Source organism: Pongo pygmaeus, chromosome 10 (genome assembly GCF_028885625.2).
Source record: "Pongo pygmaeus isolate AG05252 chromosome 10, NHGRI_mPonPyg2-v2.0_pri, whole genome shotgun sequence".
In the NCBI taxonomy this organism is placed as follows: Eukaryota; Metazoa; Chordata; class Mammalia; order Primates; family Hominidae; genus Pongo; species Pongo pygmaeus.
Window position 1 is genome coordinate 78,288,640 of NC_072383.2, and position 21,742 is coordinate 78,310,381.

A 21,742-nucleotide genomic window follows, 5' to 3' on the forward strand; every position below is an offset into this window, starting at 1 on the left:
GGAACTTTGAGATGTCATCTTGTTTAGTTTTGCCAAGTCTTTGAGCTTTGAGATTCAGCCTTTGTCTGAATGGAGGAGGGGAAGGATTCATTTTTGCATCATTCCCTGAACTTGTTCTCAGATCAGGTAGAGAGACAACTTGAAAACTTGATTTAGAACAGAGAGCACTCTATTGAGTCAGAGCACTCACTACCAAATATCTGTTTGTTGTTGCCCACATATTAACTCCTGAATTTTGCCTGAGATTCATGCTGGATTAGCTTTAGGGTTCTCAATAGGGATGTCTTTCCTGAGCATGTTTCAAAACACTGTTCATCATATTTAGATGAAATAGATACACTTCTTAGTCTTCTCTTCTATTGATGTGTTTTCTAGTCTTTCATTGCCTATGTGACTGTCCTCTGAAATGTCCCAAAGAATTTGACAAGTTTTTTTTTTGTGTGGACCCTCTCCACCAACTGTAACTGCAATTTTAATAAGGTTCTTACTAATATTAAATATAATGAGAGAGCTGCCTTATAATTTTTACACTAAACGTTTATTTTTTTTGTTTTACGCATATTTTTTCTCGTTTCAACAGCACCGATTGAACATTGGCGATTAATGCTTCACTGATGTGTGCGTTGTACTCACTCACCTTCAATCCTTCCCCATGTTGTTTGAATGCAGTTTGCTTTTTCTTTCCAATGGAACTAACTTTTATTTGGTACCCACATTTTGTTCAATTTGTTTTTATTGTGATAAAGTAATGTTATTATCTAGTATCACATTGGTAATTATAATGTTACTGAGTTTAATGTTTTGACCAGGAAGTTTGTGTTGAAGAACCATGTCTATGTTTGTGGAAAATGATACGATTACACCTATTTGTGTGTGTGTGTGTGCGCTTGTGTGAAATAGAGGACTATACAGAAGACATCGCTATGTTTGCAAATAGCTGGTCGGTGCAAACTCCAGATGACACCAAATGTGTACTCACACCCTCAGATTTTCCAAATCCGTGCTCCAGTGGAATGCCAGCATTTGAGGTAAATTTGATGTGAGAAATGTGGGCATGTCAGACAGAATACACATATATCTTATTTATATAATTAACTAAGTATTTTTTAGTATAAACACAACATAATTTAAAAATATTATATCCAGGAAATGTAATTGCAATAGGAAATCACTTTAATTTTAGAAATAGTGAATGTGGTGAATTTCATAAATGCAATACTCATGAAAATAATGTAGTTAGAAAAATGTTGGTTAAAATGTATAAGTTATCATCTTTTTCCTTGTGAGAACTGAAAATCTTGCAAATAGATCTGTAAAAATAATAGAAGACTATACACATACCATGAAATATATTCTAGTGACTGGCATATTTTTTTGCACAGGCAATCTTCTTCAAGTGTCAGATACTGTTGCAGTTTCCTTTTCTGAGCTGCCATGAGTATATTGATCCATATTTATATATTGCCAGCTGTGTTAATGATCTTTGCAAGTAAGTGAAATGATTTGTAGTTGTAATAAAATTTTCTTTATGCACAAAGGAGACCCACAACCACTTCTGTTACTTAACCATTTCAGCTGTTCACAAAATATTATGGGAAATGTAAAATGTAAACTACAAACAGCTATTAAAAGTTTGCTATATAACAAGCACCATCTAATTTTTTTTATTGATACACAATAGATGTACATATTTTCAGGTTACATGCGATAACTTAATACATTCATGTAATCAAATAAAAGGAATTGGGTACCTATCACCTTAAACAGTTATCTTTTCTTTATGCTAGGAACATTCAAATTATTATCTTCTTGCTATTTTGAAATATACAGTTGATTAATGTTAGCTATAGTCCCCCCTACTTATCTATCCAACACCAGGTCTTATTTCTTCTACACGTACATTGTACCCATAATTAATCTTTCTTCATCCCCCACCTCTCTCCTACACTTCCTGGACTCTGGTAACCACCAATCTATACTCTATCTTCATGAGATTCACTGTTTTAGTTCCCATATATGAGTGAGAATGTGTGATATTTGTCTTTCTGTTTGGCTTATTTCACTTAACATAGTGACCTCCAGTTTCATCCATGTTTTTGCAAATTACAGCATTTCATTCTTTTTTATGGCTGAATAATATTCCTTTGTGTATATATACACCACTTTTTTTTTTAATCCATTCATCCACTGATGGACACAGGTTGATTCCATATTTTGTCTATTGTGAATACTTCTACAATAAACACAGGAGTGCAAAATCTCTTCCATATGTTGATTCCGTTTTTTGGGGATATATACTCCTTAGTGGATTGCTAGATTATGTATGAATGGTAGTTCTAAATGTTTTACGTAACCAGCATGAACAAAATACAGTGGCTCTTAAGCATTTTTATGCCATGAATCCCTTTTGGGAGTCTGGAGAAATTTATAGACCCTTTTTAAAAACAATGTTTGAAATGCACAAAATAAAACACATAAGATACCAAAGAAAACTAATTCTAATAAAGTAGTTATCAAAATAATTAAAAAATGAATTTCTGATATATATGCTTTTAACACGCATTTCAAATCTAATAACTACTGCAGTTTGACATAGTGATTAGTGTAAACAGTGCTTTGTGAGTCTGGAACAATGGAAAATGAAAATATAAAAATATGAAAAAAGGACATATGAGACACGTGGTGACAAAGTCACAGGTATCGCTAAGAACATTGTGATATCTTGCCTATAGGCATAATTGAAGGAAATGCTAAGTTTCCATTGGAAATTAGTGAAAATAAACATGTAATTTTTTTTCTACCTAAGGTCACAGATTCCTGCATTCTATCTCAGGTTGTGAACATCTAGGATAGGTGGTTGCATAAGCAACAAATTTAATGAGACTCATCATACTATGTTCATGAATGGTAGTTCATTGTAGAACCTACCATAAATTACCCATAATTAAAATTTTTAAAAATTATTTTTCTTTCAAAACATTACCAAGTATATGTTATTACTCATCTTGAACGTTCAAGAGTGTCTAAAGAAATTTTAATATATTTGTATATTTTATGAATCCCAAGAAGTATAAGTGATACATAGAAACTTTTAAAATAAAAAACCAGACTAGTTTTTAGTTTAGCAAAACCACTTAAATGACATCTTGAGTAGCTCATTAAGAGGTTTATCAAAGGTGAGAACAAAGAGGAAAGGTTGAGGTAGTATGAAATTGTGTTATTTATAACTACTCCTCTCTAATTAAATTGAAATTATTACAAAAATAACAAATGTAATATTTTCCAGATACTAAAATAAGCTTATTTGTGACATCTCTTACTTTTGAATAGAGTGCGGTTATACCTACATTTATATGTATAGTCTCTAAATTTCAAGGATTCCTGAACTAATGCAGGAGCCTTGAAAGAGCCCCCACTCTGCCTAAAATATTGGCTAGTGACCTTACTATATATTTTTTAAAATTCTATTCCCTATTTGGTTTCATTTTTAATTTAAGAGCTACTTGCTATAGCTCTTTGTTTTTTTTTTCTCTCTTTTTTAAGGATGGCTGTAGGTAGACCATAGTCCTTATTTAGTCACATATATGGAATTAAAATTGTTCTTATTCCACATTGTCTCAATCTTGGACTATTCTCCAGTCATCTTTTCAATTGCCTTATCTTTAATATCTTTAGAACCCATTTGTCAAGTAGTCTGAGATAAAATATTGTTTTGTAGGTCCAGGAAAATCATTCTTCATTTTTTAGTTCAGGATATTGTTTAGCCGCTTCAACAGCTAAAATGACTGTGACTTAAATTAAATGGAATGTTTATATTTCTCATATAAAAATCCATGCCATTTAGTGGTCTTGCATTGGCATCGTGGCTCTGCTCCATGCGTTTTCCAGTGACTGAGTGATCTTGTTGCTACATTTTTCCTTTTGTCGAGGGTATTATTTTCAATTTCATGGCCCAATCTGCATCATCACTAATCTTGTCCATATTTTAGCCCTTAAAAAGGGAGAAAAAAAACAAAAGGACTGGCATCTTTTGATCTGGAAGTTCTATGCGTGCTTCCACTTTTACCTTTTGGCCAGAACTTGGATACACGGCCACACCTAGGTGCAAGAGAAGCTGAAAATGTTGTCTTTGGCTGGCAGCCATCTACCTGGCAAAAACTTGGATGTTCTGATACTAAAAAGGAGAAGAGGGAACTGGAGACAAAAATCAGTCTCTGCCACACCCACTTCATCTGAAATTTCATCATTGAGAAATTAGCATTTTTGTCTTTTGAAATTTTGATAGTTTTTAGACTTCGACTTTTGAAACTTTGATGCTTTCTCCAGGGAAAATAAAAATAGCAGGATAGAGAAACAACTTGTGCTGGCTGAAATCAGCTGACACCTTAAGAGATACCTTTGTGGTAGAGAGCCTGGGTTTAGGGACAAAGCAGGCATGTAATACCAAAGGAAGGACATTACAATTAAGTGGACGTTGATAAAATGGAAGTGAGAAGCTGCCAGAGCCAGCCTTTCACTCCCCTCAATATTTCATTCAGGGCTAGACCTATTTACATTCTTTCTTCCATTCTGTAGGAAATGAGTGATTCTCTTCATTTCCTGTGTTAGGGGACTGCATCACAAGGGTCCCATACCATGAGAATGAAAATGTGAATTGGTTGAACACAGATTAATTTCGTGCTTGGGTTATGATAGTGTATTGAATTCAATTCAACACACATCTTTTGAGTATCTATTCTGAGCTGAGTATTTTGTCACCCCTTGGAGAAACAGAAAATTTAGACATGATCTCTGTCCTAGGAACTCATATTCTAATAGGGCAGAGAAACAAGGTCTCTAACAATGACACAATGCCCTAAATGCAAAGTGCTTTGGATGTGGAGGACAGAACTATTAACTTTATCAGAGAGTGCCTACACAGGCTCCATGGAAGAGATAACATTTGACTTGGAACTTGCATGATACTCCACCAATCCTTGAATTATGCCGTCGTGTTTCTGCTTCTAAGAATGCCAAACCCAGCAGCAAGGAAATGATTTTAATTTTGCCATGCCAAAGCCAATTGATGTGAAAACCAAGACTCTTTAATACCCACTTTTCCTATTAAAGTTGTCATTCAAAATGGAAAAAATAAACTTATTTTCCCCTTAGTAAATTATAATTTCTTTCTTGATAATAATTTATTTCTTGCCCAATTATTGTGAGTTTTCATGAGATGTCACATATTAATGTGCCTGTCATAGTTCCTAGAATAACCTAAACAACAAATGGTGAGTATTATGGTGATAGTTGCATTGGGCTGGAAAACCAATATTCAGTTGCTTTGCTAACTTTTAAAACCACCGTTAATGTAAGAAAGAATGCGCATATTAGAAGGTAAATCATAAATGTAATATCTTTCTAAGAATTTAGCAATTTTAGCCTAAACTGTTTTGAAAAGACTTTTCTTATTTGTAGGTTTAGAATATTTTCTGAGCCTCTAGAGTTTATATGCTCAGTCCTTTTTTCTTTCTAAAGCTCAGTTGATTGGACTAGATAAGCTGCAGGACTCCCATTACAGTAGCATAGGATAAGGGTAATTTGAGATGGTGGCTTTTACAATAGTGACACTGAAAATGTTAAGCCTCACAAAATGCAGCATTCTTAAGACCATTATCTCCTAAGATATTTAACTATTCAATTCTGAGTTTGGATTAGGTTGAAAAACAAGCCCTCTACCTTGGTGTAAATCTGCTTACTTGATAAGTGCCTTGTTAATCTGCTTTGGGAATTTTCAGAGCTCTAATAGGAAATTATTTTGGGGGGAAGCTCCTGAAGTGATTATAAGAAAATAATTAAAGATTATTTAGTCTTGGCAATGTTATAAAAATAATTAGCTTTAGTAATTTAAACTTGAAAGAATTCAAAATCCTCTTTTAAATCTTAAGTTAAATGCCATTTATTCAATCTTTCAAACAACCCAAATGCCCATCAATGATAGACTGGATAAAGAAAATGTGGCACATATACATCATGGAATACTATGTTTTGGATTCTTATTGCAAGAACTGCTGAGGAACCATTAAAATACTTTTGAGTACTATAGATTATTGGTATTGGTTTTATTCCAGTATGTGGATAATCAAGAGTATGATCTTTTGGAAACAGCTTTCATATTTATTGTTTTTGTTGTGATAGAATTTTATCTGTTTTAACAGGACTTTTTGAATTCTAAAAGGCCTGGAATGTTTTGTGTGTAAGTGAAAAAATACACGGATTATGGGGAAAATGTTATAATTAAAATATAAATCTTTTTCATTATAGTATTCCTTTGACTCAAAAGAAAAGTGATGAAATTATTAAAATGCTTTGATGAAGATTATTTATCTAGGCCTAATTAGCTGGGGACCCATGCTCATATGTTTTCTGCATTGTTGTACTTAATAAGATATATTATGAGTGACACATATGCTGACATCAATTAACATTGGAGTATTCATCATGCCCTCAGCATTTCTAGGGATCAGGACCTCAATGATATGGTTTCTGCCAATATTTCCTATGTGATTCTGGCTCTGTCTTTTCACTTTCTAGAACTGATGATGATGAAACCTATTGTCGAGCAGCCACTGAGTATGCTAGAGCCTGTTCTCATGCTGGCTACCCTATTCAAGACTGGAGAGATGATTTTCCAGCATGCAGTATGTTTTTTTATTTTCCAAGCCCTGTGTACTTTTGCCAATTTTGGGTTAACCCTAGAACTCAAAACTTACTGTATTACTCAATACTAATGAATTGCAAAGATTGGTTATTGAGATGACCGTGAACTTGCATACTTTTTGAAACAAGTATGCAATTTTTTTCAATTAAAAGTTATTTTTTGCAAATTATTTTTTGTAAAAAATAAAATTATAATTTTTAAAAAGAAATAGAGGCTAATAAAATTGACATAAACTCCCCTGTTTGTCCATTTTAGCTGATAAATGTGATGATAGCTTTGTCCATCGGGACTGTATCAGTTGTTGTCCACCAACCTGCACATTTGAGAAGCAATGTCTTAGGAGCAATCTCCATTGTCTTGATGGATGTTACTGCCCAGATGGTAAGTGCTTCATGAAGAAACCATGTCTGCACTCACAGAAACTAGTACCCAGTGATCTAAGGATCACATCTTTGTTTTGCTGTCCTTTTCCAGTACATTGGACCTATTGCAATTTTCTGTTCTTGTAGAAGTTGGTCCTTGAAGTGACAAGGAGGAATGGCTACTTTTCATTGATAAAAGGCTCATTACTTTGTAAAGTTTCCAGGAAATTTGGAATCTATAGTCCTGAAGTTACCCATGAGAAATCTTTTGTTCGATCAATATTTAATAGTATTTAACAATTTATATATCTTCACTTTTTAAAAAAGGAAAGGAAGTTTGAGAGAAAGGCTTCACATTTTTCTAGCACAATCTAGTACTGATGTAGTTTTAATATTTGAAATTAAAAGTAACTTAGCAAGTGAGAGAGGTAGGATTTAAAATTAGGAATGAATCTGCTATACTGATAGCTGTTTCTAAAGAACACTGAGGATTTACTCAAACCCTTTTTATTTTTACAGATTAAAAAAATAGAATCACAGAGATAAGTGATTTTCCCAATATCCTCATTAACTGAGTGAGGATTACTTGGAACCAGATCTGTTTGGCCTCTGCTCATTGTTCTGTTAGTGCTACTCAAAGTATGGCGGACCAGTGCTAGTCTGAGCTGTTTGTGACCTGTCAATGACAAGATAAGGCATTTGCACCAGAATGTAAGCCCAAGCACCAAAATAAAGTCAGTGCTTTCTCCTACAGTCTTACCATGAAAAAGGTCAGCTGAATGCAACAGTGTGCTTAGTAACATGGCTGATTTAAGTTCTGGCTCAACCTCCTTTACCTGTCAGAGAGAAGTAACAAACGCAGTCGCATGGTCTTGGACATTTGAGTAGCAGTACCTAGCTCTTTATGATTCTGTGTGATAGTGTAAATCTTTCTCATCTTGGAATGAACAGAAACTAAACTAAAAACGTACTTTTTCCCTCCTTCTCTCCCTTCCTCCCTCAAATGCAAGGAAACACTGTTTTGTTTCCTTTATTCCGTATGGTGAACCTTGAGTTTTTGATGGCAAGTCATGGGATGGATAAGAAAATTGAAAACTACTGAAATAGATCCTTTAAGGTAGCTACTGCCTGAGAGTCAGGTTGTCAGTAATCCCACTGAAAGTAAAGAAATTTGTATTTCCAGCATCACGTGTAGGTGTTCAACAGAAGTTGGTTGAATTATTATATTCAAGAAATACAATCTTTATTATTTCTTTTGAAATTTTGATGTGTTATTTCTTCTCAATTAGGCCTTGTAATGGACAATGGGACTTGCATCTCCTTGGAAAATTGCCCGTGCAGTTTTCATGGATTAGCTTATTCAGTTGGTTCAAAAATTGAACAAGAATGTACTGAATGGTATGTGATCAGTGTGCACCCAATTATTTCTGGGTACTTGGCTAGTTGACAACTTTACCATGACAGATGTTTAAAGGAATATACTCATTACTAATTTGTTTCCCCAAATTCCAACACAAAACTTGCATTTTATTTAAACTCTTTGGGGGAAGGGATATCTGTATTTCCTTTTATGATGCAATTCTTATCACTTACCTTGGTAATTCTATAACATCTTATATCCGCATAATGAGTCTGTTGCATTTTCTTATCGTTTATAATCACTAATTTGCACATACTTTTAGAACTTGATGGTGCTTCTGCGCTTCTCTGTTATATACTATAAAACATGCCTCTCCAGATCACCAATTTTTGGTCCATGATTAGAAACATTTACAATTCCGTATTAAATTTGCTAACTAACACTGTTAGCAAATTTGAAAATATGAAATCCCTGCAGGACAGTCCTAAAAAGAAACAGAGGTATAAATGTTGTCAGATGCTTTTCCCTTTGGTGTCTGTGTATATAACTGAAATGTAATAGGATAACTAACCACGTTCTCAGATGCTGATTCTGTTTTACAGGTACTCTGCTTTTGTCCTCTAAAACTCACACCTTTGTCAGGGTGGAAGGTAGAATTTATCTGACATAAGAGGAGATCTCTTCTCTCTTTTTAATATCTGTTGATCTTCATCATAGTCAGTGATTTTTACGTATGATACACAAGAGATAATAATTTAGGTGCCGGCCAGCTCAAAATTACCAGTCAATTGAACCTATGCAGAGATGATTTTTTTTATTATTTATTGATTTTATTTATTTATTTATTTTTTTTTGCAGAGATGTTTTTTAAGTCAGATTATTCTGAACCTATAAACATGATATATTTTGGTTCATTAATCAATACATTGATGCAAACATTAATACAGTTTCTCTATGCCAATAGATTAATATTTTTATAATTTCTTTTAGTGTGTGTGTTGGTGGAGTTTGGAACTGCACTGAGCATGACTGTCCAGGTAATTTTTTAAAATGTTTTTATAGAGAATGTTTCAAATTTCTTTAGATTGGGGAGAAAGATAGCACTGATCTTTATGAAGATATCTCATATATACCAAGGGCTACAATAATCTGTAAATGCAGTTACTCAGAGGATACATGGAAAATTAACAAGTGACAGCATTGAGTGGGCAACTTTGGTAAAACTTTATTAAAATAGTGTAAATGTTATAAAACCTAAAAAATGTGGAATAAATATCATTTTATAAACATTAAATGGGATAATATAATTTAGTCTAGTAAGTTTGTCAAACCAGTAAATTTTAAATAAAACACAGTAGATTTTCAAAGTTTTGATGCATGATTATTTACCCTAAGTTGATCTGCTTTTAAAGAATTAACCTAATCGTATCATCCTCCTCTGTCTCCACCTCCTTTTCTTTTTCTTTTTTTTTTTTTTTTTTTTGGCAGTTCAATGCTCAGTTGTAGGTGATTCTCACTTTACAACTTTTGATGGTCAACATTATTCTTTTATTGGCATGTGCCAATACATCCTCGTGAAAGGAACTGGAAAAGATAAATTCACGATTACTTTACAGAAAGCTCCCTGTGAGCAGGTAAGAACATTTCAAAATGACCAGAAGAATACGGATTCATTGATTTTTACTTAAACTTCATTTCAGATTAAGAATGATAACATGAATGGATATAGCTATTTTCTTTAAAACTAAGATGACATTGATTATTAAAATACATCATTATTCCACATATTAGAAAGAAGTGTTGATAATTATTCCATGACATACCATTGGTTACATGACGCATCTTGATCTCAGAGATATTAAGCTGTGAAAACAAGTATGTCTTAGATTAAATACTATATATTTAATTGCATTTTCTTTTTTAAAAGGTAGTGTTTGTACATATAGTTTTTTGAACACTTTATGCATGATTGCACAATGGATCTAAGTTTTTTGTTTGCTTCAACCTAGCTATTTTAAAGAGATTATTTTTGACAGTTTTGAACTGGTTTCATAGCATTCTAAACAGATATAATGAATTTTTTAACATATTGGAATATTTATTTAGATCTTTTCTGAAATAGTAAACTCATCAATAATTTCTAAATAAAGAAATCTAGGTCTTTCATTCATCTCTCTAAAGCAGGTAGTCAAAGTTTTGCCAAAATATTTAATTTTTTAGTTCTATTCTAATAGAAAATAATTATTTCCAACAAAAATTCTGAACTGCTTTATTTGCTTTTTTTCCAGTTTTATTTTTTCTATGTAATATATTAGAGTCTGAATTAACTTTCTGTGTAGAAGTCTAATTCTCTTGGTTCTTTGCTTTATTGACTTTTTATGTCTAATATGCCAGTTAAATGAATTGAGAGAGGTACTTTATATGCCATGGAAAACATAACTATTGGTACTTTACTGAAAGACTTTAACATTCTAAGTAAAATGTATGTATACACATGATATATTTAATGTACTATATAAAGTTATATTTTATTAGAAATGGGGCTATATAAAACGGGTCATAGATCAGCTACTTTATTACATTACTTATACTCAAGCCTTTTATATATTAGAAGTTCTAATTTATATGCGCTCTCTTTCTTTTTTATTCTCTCCTCTCTCTTTCTCCCCTTCTCCCTTTCTTCCATCTCCACCTTCCTGTCTCTTTCTATGGCTCTCTCTCTCTCCCATTCCTTTCATTGATAATTTGATTTTTACACAGAATCTTGGCTTGGTCTGCCTTCAGTCTATAACTCTGATTCTGGAGGATGATTTTAACAAACAAGTGACCCTTGGTAGGGGAGGACAAATTCTCACTAGTCCTAACCAAGGCTTCAACCTGAATGGTAAGAAACAATGCTAAGGGTGTACTTTCTTTACATCAAAAAAAAAAAAAAAAAAAAACCAAAACCAAAAACAAAAACAACACACTCAAACAAAATGGGATCTTTTCCTAATGTTAGGCTGACTACCTAGCATTTATAGAGTTCCTATGTGTCATCAGGCCATCAGCTACAGATAGTGATGATGATCATATTTATGGGACCTAGTGTTTACCTCAAGTGATCTAGACTTTGGAAGGGAAGAGAGACAAGCAAGCAGCCACTTACAATAAAATGTGATAAACTCAAAGACATACATAAAGACTGTGGGGAGTCTAAATGAGGTGCAGCTCACTCAGCCCTGGAGAGGGTTGTACTGAAATGGTCAGGAGTATTTTCTGAAAGAGGTGGGTGATTGTATAATGATTGTCTCATTGAGCATTTAAGGATGAGGAATTGCTGGGTTGAAGGGGATGGGGAAAGTGTTTCATGCAGATCAAGGAGGTGTCGAATTTTGCAGCATATTTACGGGTAACCACAACTAAATTGGTTTTGCTACAGCAGAGAGAGGGTAAATGAGAATGTCTGGATATAGGTGAGGATGAGAAGGGCTTATGCAGGAGGCACTTTACATTGTGGATTTCTGGGGCAGGTCCTGTTCATGCCTGCATTCCAGCATAGCTGTTAATAACACTGTCACTCTCAAAAATGTCCTGATTTATCTTACAAATCTCATGCTCACACTACACAGGTGTCAGGCTAGGGAAGTTGAACTTGATATGAATCAAATATGAAATTATCATTTTTGACCATTTTTATGTACAAAGAGGGCAATCCATGGTTCAACCAAATAAATGGTGAGTTTTTAAGGAGGTTTTAAGGTGAATTTTTTTTTTTTTTTGTAGATGACTATGACAACAGTGTAGAAGTGACTTTGAGAGTTGCTAGACAGGAAATATGGACAACAGTTAGGATGTTATAAAAGCAGGGCATGCAAGGAATGAGGAGGAGGTCATCTAAGGCAGTGATGATAGAGATGGAGAGAAGAAGACAGATTGAAAAAACATTTACGACAAAAGTCTGAACTTGGTAATGGATTTCAAATGTCTAAGGACTTCCTCCTTTCTTGTGAGATGCTTGCAAACTGAAAGTACGTATTGACCTGAACAACTACTAAAAATGGCTGCCGAAGACCAGGAAGGAGGGAGAAAAGGAGAGGAATAGGAGGGAAAAAAGGCAGCCATAGGTGGCAAAAATTGGCCCTGAAGCACAGGCAGGAACTGACTGACGGCCTCCCCTCCTTCTCTTGTATCTGGGGAAGAGAGTCCTGGTGGTGTACCCTAGCATTTCAGAACACCATCTATGAATGTCAAAGCTGATTTACGTATGTTCTTTTCCTGCAGGTATTGTTGAAATTCAAACTCTGTCATCCTTATTTATACTTCTAAGAACCACATTTGGTTTAAAGATTCTGTTTGCTATAGATGGGGAAAGAATTTATATTCAGCTCACTAGTGCATGGAAAAGAAGAACATTAGGTCTGTGTGGCACTTTTAATGGCAACATAAGGGATGATTTTCTGTAAGTATGATTTCTGCATAGTTAACATAACTTAATGACTGGTCATTTAAAGGATATAAATTCATTAAAAATGTTTACTTAACTAATAATAGCTTAGCTGTCATTATTCCAAGAGATTTACATGGATCATTGTATTTAAAATGTATAGCAATCTCTGATTAATATGTTTATTTTATAGATAAGGAAACTAATCAAGGCCTCAAAGTGGCAAATAAATCATTCAAGGTCACTTAGCTCACGTGTAGTGGAACTGGGCTTTGGATTTAGACAGTGTGGCTCAGCTATGCTCACTGCTCCAGCTATTCTCTTCTCTGCCACCTACCCACCTTAACAGTACTTTATTTTTGAAACATTGCTGCCTAAAAAAACACAAATAAACAAAAAACCCTCAATATCAGTATGCATTAGTGGTAGTAAATACTCTATAAATATTGATATCATTTGGTATTATTAATACCTAAAAAGCAACATTTTATTATCTTGCTAGATACTGTGATTGTTGGTGTTTCATTGGAAGAGAAGCAATAACATATATTTGTACCCCTTGTATTGACCAGGTACTTTTCACCTACGTGTGAAAAGAAGCAGTTTATAATTTAGTGTAAATGCTTTGTGCACTTGTTATCGTGCTGAAAGCACAATGGGAGCAATTTAAGCAGTAGACCATGGTTCTCATCCTCACGGAGCTTTGTGTTGCAGATCAGGAGAGGATAACAACCTTTAAGAAATATATGTGGAATCTAAAATAGTTGAAATCACAGAAGCAAAGTATTATAGAATGATGTTTGCCAGGGGATAAGGGTCGGGGTGGGAGTGTGGGAAGATGTTGGTCAAAGGAAACAAAGTTTCAGCTAGACAGGATGCATAAATTTGGGAGATGTTTTGAGATCGATTAATTATATAATGACTATAATTAATGTGTACTTGAAAATTGCTAAGAGAGTAGACATTAAAAGTTCTCAAAACAAAAAATAAGTATGTGAGGTGATGGATATGTTCATTAGCTTGATTTAACCATTTCACAATGTATACCTCAGAACATCATGTTGTACTCTGTAAATGTATATGATTTTTTTTAGCTATACTTTAATTTTAAAAATAGGTAAAAAATGAATATTTAGTGTTAGGCAAGGATCAATCAACTATATATATATGTATATAAAAATAAATCAACTATTATATATAAAAATCAACTATATATATAAATACTGAGGTGATTTTAAAAATTAAGTGTTGGGCTTTGTGATTATGGCTAGAACAATAGGGGGTTCACTGTGGGCTGGGCAGCCAGGGGACATTTCGTGGAGAAGCTACTCTCCAAATACTGTTTCATTTCTTTTTTTAAAAATTTTATTTTATTTATTATTTTCTATTTTACGTTAAGTTCTGGGATACATATGCTGAATGTGCAGGTTTGTTACATAGACATACATGTGCCATGGTGGTTTGCTGCACCTATCAACCCCTCATCTACGTTTTAAGCCCCGCATGCATTAGGTATTTGTCTTAATGCTCTTCCTCCCCTAGCCCCACACCCCGAGACAGGCCCCGGTGTGTGATACTCCCCTTTCTGTGTCCATGTATACTCATTGCTCAACTCCCACTTATGAGTGAGAACATGTGGCGATTGGTTTTCCGTTCCTGTTATAGTTTGCTGAGGATGATGGTTTCCAGCTTCATCTATGTCCCTGCAAAAGACAAGAACTCATTCTTTTTCATGGCTGCATAGTACCACATTTTCTTTATCCAGTCTATCATTGATGGGCATTTGCGTTGGTTCCAAGTCTTTGCTATTGTAAATAGTGCTGCAATAAATACATGAGCTTTTTAGAAAACATTCTTGCCCATACCCTCCTTCCTGCTTGGGTTCTCTCCTGCTCCTCATCTTTCTTGTGACCTCCCATTTATTGTTCACCCCAATTCAGACATTATTTGCCTCAAAAAGCTGAACATACAAAGTTAAATCTGACAATGCATTACCTATGAAAATTTATTGTTTATCTGTCTGGTTTCTTGTCTTGTTTATCTGTTAGGGCTTTGAGACTAAGAGTTATGTCCTTGGTCTTTGTATTCTTAGGAACTAGCATAGAACCTCACACATAGTGGACAATTAATTGAACTGAGGTAGAATATTTAGTGGGGCATCAGGAAGATAGTTTGGATGGGCAAGGGGAACTGGCATTTAAAATGTAAAAAAATTTAATTTCTTGTATCTTGTCTCCTTGTCTTCCTGTATCTTGTTTTTAGGTAATTCAGTTTTTTGTTTTATTTATTTGTAGGTCAAAATATTGACATCTTCACCATATTTGAGAAGCAGAAACTACATTAAGTGGCTTGGCTATGATGTTCAGAAAAGACATTAATCCTGTTTTCTCTTCTTTGTTTGTCAGAATGGGTCAGCAGTCAATGTTTAAGAGATGGCAGATCTGTCTGCCTCTTTCTAAGGCACCAGTCTCTGCCACATATAAACATTTAGGTGTGATAAGAGTGCAGGATGATATTTCAGAGTCAGAGATAACTTGTGAACAGTGTTTAGCTTTCCAACTTAAGTAGTTAAAACTCTTTCTTCACAAAGGTTAATGTGAATATGCAGACATCACAGAATAGAAAATATCAATTACTTGAAAACACATTTTGTATGCCTTATTATAGTAAGTCGACTATGGTGAGCTGAAAGGTTATTTTATAAAATGAAAGACAAAAAATAAGTCCACATTTTAGCTCCTATTTTTAAAATTTATTGTTTTGGATCGGGAGCCAAGATGGCCAAATAGAAACAGCTCCAGTCTACAGCTCCCAGCGTGAGTGACGCAGAAGACGGGTGATTTCTGCATTTCCATCTGAGGTGCTGGGTTCATCTCACTAGGGAGTGCCAGACAGTGGGCGCAGGTCAGTGGGTGTGCGCACCGTATGCGAGCAGAGGAAGGGCAAGGCATTGCCTCACTCGGGAAGCGCAAGGGGTCAGGGAGTTCCCTTTCCTAGTCAAAGAAAGGGGTGACAGATGGCACCTGGAAAATCGGGTCACTCCCACCCGAATACTGCGCTTTTCCGACGGGCTTAAAAAGCGGCGTACCAGGAGATTATATCCTGCACCTGGCTCAGAGGGTCCTACGCCCACGGAATCTCGCTGATTGCTAGCACAGCAGTCTGAGATCAAATTGCAAGGCGGCAGCCAGGCTGGGGGAGGGGCGCCCACCATTGCCCAGGCTTGCTTAGGTAAACAAAGCAGCTGGGAAGCTCAAACTGGGTGGAGCCCACCACAGCTCAAGGAGGCCTGCCTGCCTCTGTAGGCTCCACCTCTGGGGGCAGGGCACAGACAAACAAAAAGACAGCAGCAACCTCTGCAGACTTAAATGTCCCTGTCTGATAGCTTTGAAGAGAGCAGTTGTTCTCCCAGCACGCAGCTGAAGATCTGAGAACGGGCAGACTGCCTCCTCAAGTGGGTCCCTAACCCCTGACCCCTGAGCAGCCTAACTGGGAGGCACCCCCCAGCAGGGGCAGACTGACACCTCACACAGCTGGGTACTCCAACAGAACTGCAGCCGAGGGTCCTGTCTGTTAGAAGGAAAAGTAACAAACAGAAAGGACATCCACACCAAAAACCCATCTGTACATCACCATCATCAAAGACCAAAAGTAGATAAAACCACAAAGATGGGGAAAAAACAGAGCAGAAAAACTGGAAACTCTAAAAAGCACAGTGCCTCTCCTCCTCCAAAGGAACGCAGTTCCTCACCAGCAACGGAACAAAGCTGGACGGAGAATGACTTTGACGAGCTGAGAGAAGAAGGCTTCAGACGATCAAATTACTCCGAGCTATGGGAGGATATCCAAACCAAAGGCAAAGAAGTTGAAAACTTTGAAAAAAATTTAGAAGAATGTATAACTAGAATAACCAATACAGAGAAGTGCTTAAAGGAGCTGATGGAGCTGAAAACCAAGGCTTGAGAACTACACGAAGAATGCAGAAGCCTCAGGAGCTGATGCGATCAACTGGAAGAAAGAGTATAAGCGATAGAAGATGAAATGAATGAAATAAAGCAAGAAGGGAAGTTTAGAGAAAAAAGAAAAAAAGAAACGAGCAAAGCCTCCAAGAAATATGGGACTATGTGAAAAGACCAAATCTACGTCTGATTGGTGTACCTGAAAGCGACGGGGAGAATGGAACCAAGTTGGAAAACACTCTGCAGGATAACATCCAGGAGAACTTCCCCAATCTAGCAAGGCAAGCCAACATTCAGATTCAGGAAATACAGAGAACGCCACAAAGATACTCCTCGAGAACAGCAACTCCAAGACACATAATTTTGAGATTCACCAAAGTTTAAATGAAGGAAAAAATGTTAAGGGCAGCCAGAGAGAAAGGTCGGGTTACCCTCAAAGGGAAGCCCATCAGACTAACAGCGGATCTCTGGGCAGAAACTCTACGAACCAGAAGAGAATGGGGAACAATATTCAACATTCTTAAAGAAAAGACGTTTCAACCCAGAATTTCATATCCAGCCAAACTAAGCTTCATAAGTGAAGGAGAAATAAAATACTTCACAGACAAGCAAATGCTGGGAGATTTTGTCACCACCAGGCCTGCCCTAAAAGAGCTCCTGAAGGAAGTGCTAAACATGAAAAGGAACAACAGGTACCAGCCACTGCAAAATGATGCCAAAATGTAAAGACCATCAAGACTAGGAAGAAACTGCATCAACTAATGAGCAAAATAACCAGCTAACATCATAATGACAGGATCAAATTCACAATAATAATATTCACTTTAAATGTAAATGGACTAAAAGCTCCAATTAAAAGACACAGACTGGCAAATTGGATAAAGAGTCAAGACCCATCAGTGTGCTGTATTCAGGAAACCCATCTCACATGCAGAGACACACATAGGCTCAAAATAAAAGGATGGAGGAAGATCTACCAAGCACATGGAAAGCAAAAAAAGGCAGGAGATGGAATCCTAGTCTCTGATAAAACAGACTTTAAACCAACGAAGATCAAAAGAGACAAAGAAGGCCATTACATAATGGTAAAGGGATCAATTCAACAAGAAGAGCTAACTATCCTAAATATATATGCACCCAATACAGGAGCACCCAGATTCATAAAGCAAGTCCTGAGTGACCTACAAAGAGACTTAGACTCCCACACATTGATAGTGGGAGACTTTAACACCCCACTGTCAACATTAGACAGATCAACGAGACAGAAAGTCAACAAGGATACCCAGGAATTGAACTCAGCTCTGCACCAGGCAGACCTAATAGACATCTACAGAACTCTCCACCCCAAATCATCAGAATATACATTTTTTTCAGCACCACACCACACCTATTCCAAAATTGACCACATAGTAGGAAGTAAAGCTCTCCTCAGCAAATGTAAAGGAACAGAAATTATAACAAACTATCTCTCAGATCACAGTGCAATCAAACTGGAACTCAGTTTTAAGAATCTCACTCAAAACTGCTCAACTACATGGAAACTGAACAACCTGCTCCTGAATGACTACTGGGTACATAACGAAATGAAGGCAGAAATAAAGATCTTCTTTGAAACCAACGAGAACAAAGACACAACATACCAGAATCTCTGGGATGTATTCAAAGCAGTCTGTAGAGGGAAATTTATAGCACTAAATGCCCACAAGAGAAAGCAGGAAATATCCAAAACTGACACCCTAACGTCACAATTAAAAGAACTAGAAAAGCAAGAGCAAACACATTGAAAAGCTAGCAGAAGGCAAGAAATAACTAAAATCAGAGCAGAACTGAAGGAAATAGAGACACAAAAAAACCCTTCAAAAAATTAATGAATCCAGGAGCTGGTTTTTTGAAACGATCAACAAAATTGATAGACTGCTAGCAAGACTAATAAAGAAAAAATGAGAGAAGAATCAAATAGATGCAATAAAAAATGATAAAGGGGATATCACCACTGATCCCACAGAAATACAAACTACCATCAGAGAATACTACAGACACCTCTACACAAATAAACTAGAAAATCTAGACGAAATGGATAAATTACTTGACACATACACCCTCCCAAGACTAAACCAGGAAGAAGTTGAATCTCTGAATAGACCAATAACAGGAGCTGAAATTGTGGCAATAATCAATAGCTTACCAACCAAAAAGAGTCCAGGACCAGATGGATTCACAGCCGAATTCTACCAGAGGTACAAGGAGGAACTGGTACCATTCCTTCTGAAACTATTCCAATCAATAGAAAAAGAGGGAATCCTCCCTAACTCACTTTATGAGGCCAGCATCATCCTGATACCAAAGCCAGGCAGAGACACAACCAAAAAAGAGAATTTTAGACCAATATCCTTGATGAACATTGATGCAAAAATCCTCAATAAAATACTGGCAAACAGAATCCAGCAGCACATCAAAAAGCTTATCCACCATGATCAAGTGGGCTTCATCCCTGGGATGCAAGGCTGGTTCAATATACACAAATCGATAAATGTAATCCAGCATATAAACAGAACCAAAGACAAAAACCACATGATTATCTCAATAGATGCAGAAAAGGCCTTTGACAAAATTCAACAACCCTTCATGCTAAAAACTCTCAATAAATTAGGTATTGATGGGACGTATCTCAAAATAATAAGAGCTATCTATGACAAACCCACAGCCAATATCATACTGAATGGGCAAAAACTGGAAGCATTCCCTTTGAAAACTGGCACAAGACAGGGATACCCTCTCTTACCACTCCTATTCAACATAGTGTTGGAAGTTCTGGCCAGGGCAGTTAGGCAGGAGAAGGAAATAAAGGGTATTCAACTAGGAAAAGAGGAAGTCAAATTGTCCCTGTTTGCAGACGACATGATTGTATATCTAGAAAACCCCATTGTCTCAGCCCAAAATCTCCTTAAGCTGATAAGCAACTTCAGCAAAGTCTCAAGATACAAAATCAATGTACAAAAATCACAAGTATTCTTATACACCAACAACAGACAAGCAGAGAGCCAAATCATGAGTGAACTCCCATTCACAATTGCTTCAAAGAGAATAAAATACCTAGGAATCCAACTTACAAGGGATGTGAAGGACCTCTTCAAGGAGAACTACAAACCACTGCTCAAGGAAATAAAAGAGGATACAATCAAATGGAAGAACATTCCACGCTCATGGGTAGGAAGAATCAATATCATGAAAATGGCCATACTGCCCAAGGTAATTTACAGATTCAATGCCATCCCCATCAAGCTACCAATGACTTTCTTCACAGAATTGGAAAAAACTACTTTAAAGTTCATATGGAACCAAAAAAGATCCCGCATCGCCAAGTCAATCCTAAGTCAAAAGAACAAAGCTGGAGGCATCACACTACCTGACTTCAAACTATACTACAAGGCTACAGTAACCAAAACAGCATGGTACTGGTACCAAAACAGATATATAGATCAATGGAACAGAACAGAGCCCTCAGAAATAACGCCACATATCTACAACTATCTGATCTTTGACAAACCTGAGAAAAACAAGCAATGGGGAAAGGATTCCCTATTTAATAAATGGTGCTGGGAAAACTGGCTAGCCATATGTAGAAAGCTGAAACTGGATCCCTTCCTTACACCTTATACAAAAATCAATTCAAGATGGATTAAAGACTTAAACATTAGACCTAAAACCATAAAAACCCTAGAAGAAAACCTAAGCATCACCATTCAGGACATAGGCATGGGCAAGGACTTCATGTCCAAAACACCAAAAGCAATGGCAACAAAAGCCAAAATTGACAAATGCAATCTAATTAAACTCAAGAGCTTCTGCACAGCAAAAGAAACTACCATCAGAGTGAACATGCAACCTACAAAATGGTAGAAAATTTTCACAACCTGCTCATCTGACAAAGGGCTAATATCCAGAATCTACAATGAACTCCAACAAATTTACAAGAAAAAAACAAACAACCCCATCAAAAAGTGAGCAAAGGACATGAACAGACACTTCTCAAAAGAAGACATTTATGCAGCCAAAAAACACAAGAAAAAATGCTCATCATCACTGGCCATCAGAGAAATGCAAATCAACACCACAATGAGATACCATCTCACACCAGTTAGAATGGCAATCATTAAAAAGTCAGGAAACAACAGGTGCTGGAGAGGATGTGGAGAAATAGAAACACTTTTATACTGTTGGTGGGACTGTAAACTAGTTCAACCATTGTGGAAGTCAGTGTGGCAGTTCCTCAGGGGTCTAGAACTAGAAATACCATTTGACCCAGCCATCCCATTGCTGGGTATATACCCAAAGGACTATAAATCATGCTGCTATAAAGACACATGCACACGTATGTTTATTGTGGCATTATTCACAATAGCAAAGACTTGGAACCAACCCAAATGTCCAACAATGATAGACTGGATTAAGAAAATGTGGCACATATACACCATGGAATACTATGCAGCCATAAAAAATGATGAGTTCATGTCCTTTGTAGGGACATGGATGAAACTGGAAATCATCATTCTCAGTAAACTATCGCAAGGACAAAAAACCAAACACCGCATGTTCTCACTCATAGGTGGGAATTGAACAATGAGAACACATGGACACAGGAAGGGGAACATCACACTCTGGGGACTGTTGTGGGGTGGGGGGAGGGGGGAGGGATAGCATTGGGAGATATACCTAATGCTAGATGACGAGTTAGTGGGTGCAGCGCACCAGTATGGCACATGTATACATATGTAACTAACCTGCACATTGTGCACTTGTACCCTAAAACTTAAAGTATAATAATAATAATAATAATAATAATAATGATAATAATAAAATGTATTGTTTTAAGGTAAACTAAATGAAATAAGAGAGCCAAGCTCTAAGTCAGTTCCACCTGGAAACCTTGACTAC

The 21,742-nt window shown here is 36.1% G+C and overlaps 1 protein-coding gene across 2 annotated transcripts in view; it reads left to right on the forward strand.

Moving 5' to 3' along the window:
• The window catches only part of OTOGL (otogelin like), a 289,364-nt gene that overhangs the window by 140,476 nt on the left and 127,146 nt on the right, over window positions 1-21,742 (forward strand). For both annotated transcript variants that reach the window (XM_054443471.1, XM_054443472.1), the window contains 9 exons: window positions 901-1,028; window positions 1,383-1,489; window positions 6,574-6,680; window positions 6,956-7,081; window positions 8,352-8,460; window positions 9,413-9,459; window positions 9,911-10,056; window positions 11,183-11,306; window positions 12,686-12,863. In XM_054443471.1, coding sequence (XP_054299446.1) covers window positions 901-1,028; window positions 1,383-1,489; window positions 6,574-6,680; window positions 6,956-7,081; window positions 8,352-8,460; window positions 9,413-9,459; window positions 9,911-10,056; window positions 11,183-11,306; window positions 12,686-12,863 — 1,072 coding nt within the window. The remainder of the gene's footprint in view (window positions 1-900; window positions 1,029-1,382; window positions 1,490-6,573; window positions 6,681-6,955; window positions 7,082-8,351; window positions 8,461-9,412; window positions 9,460-9,910; window positions 10,057-11,182; window positions 11,307-12,685; window positions 12,864-21,742) is intronic.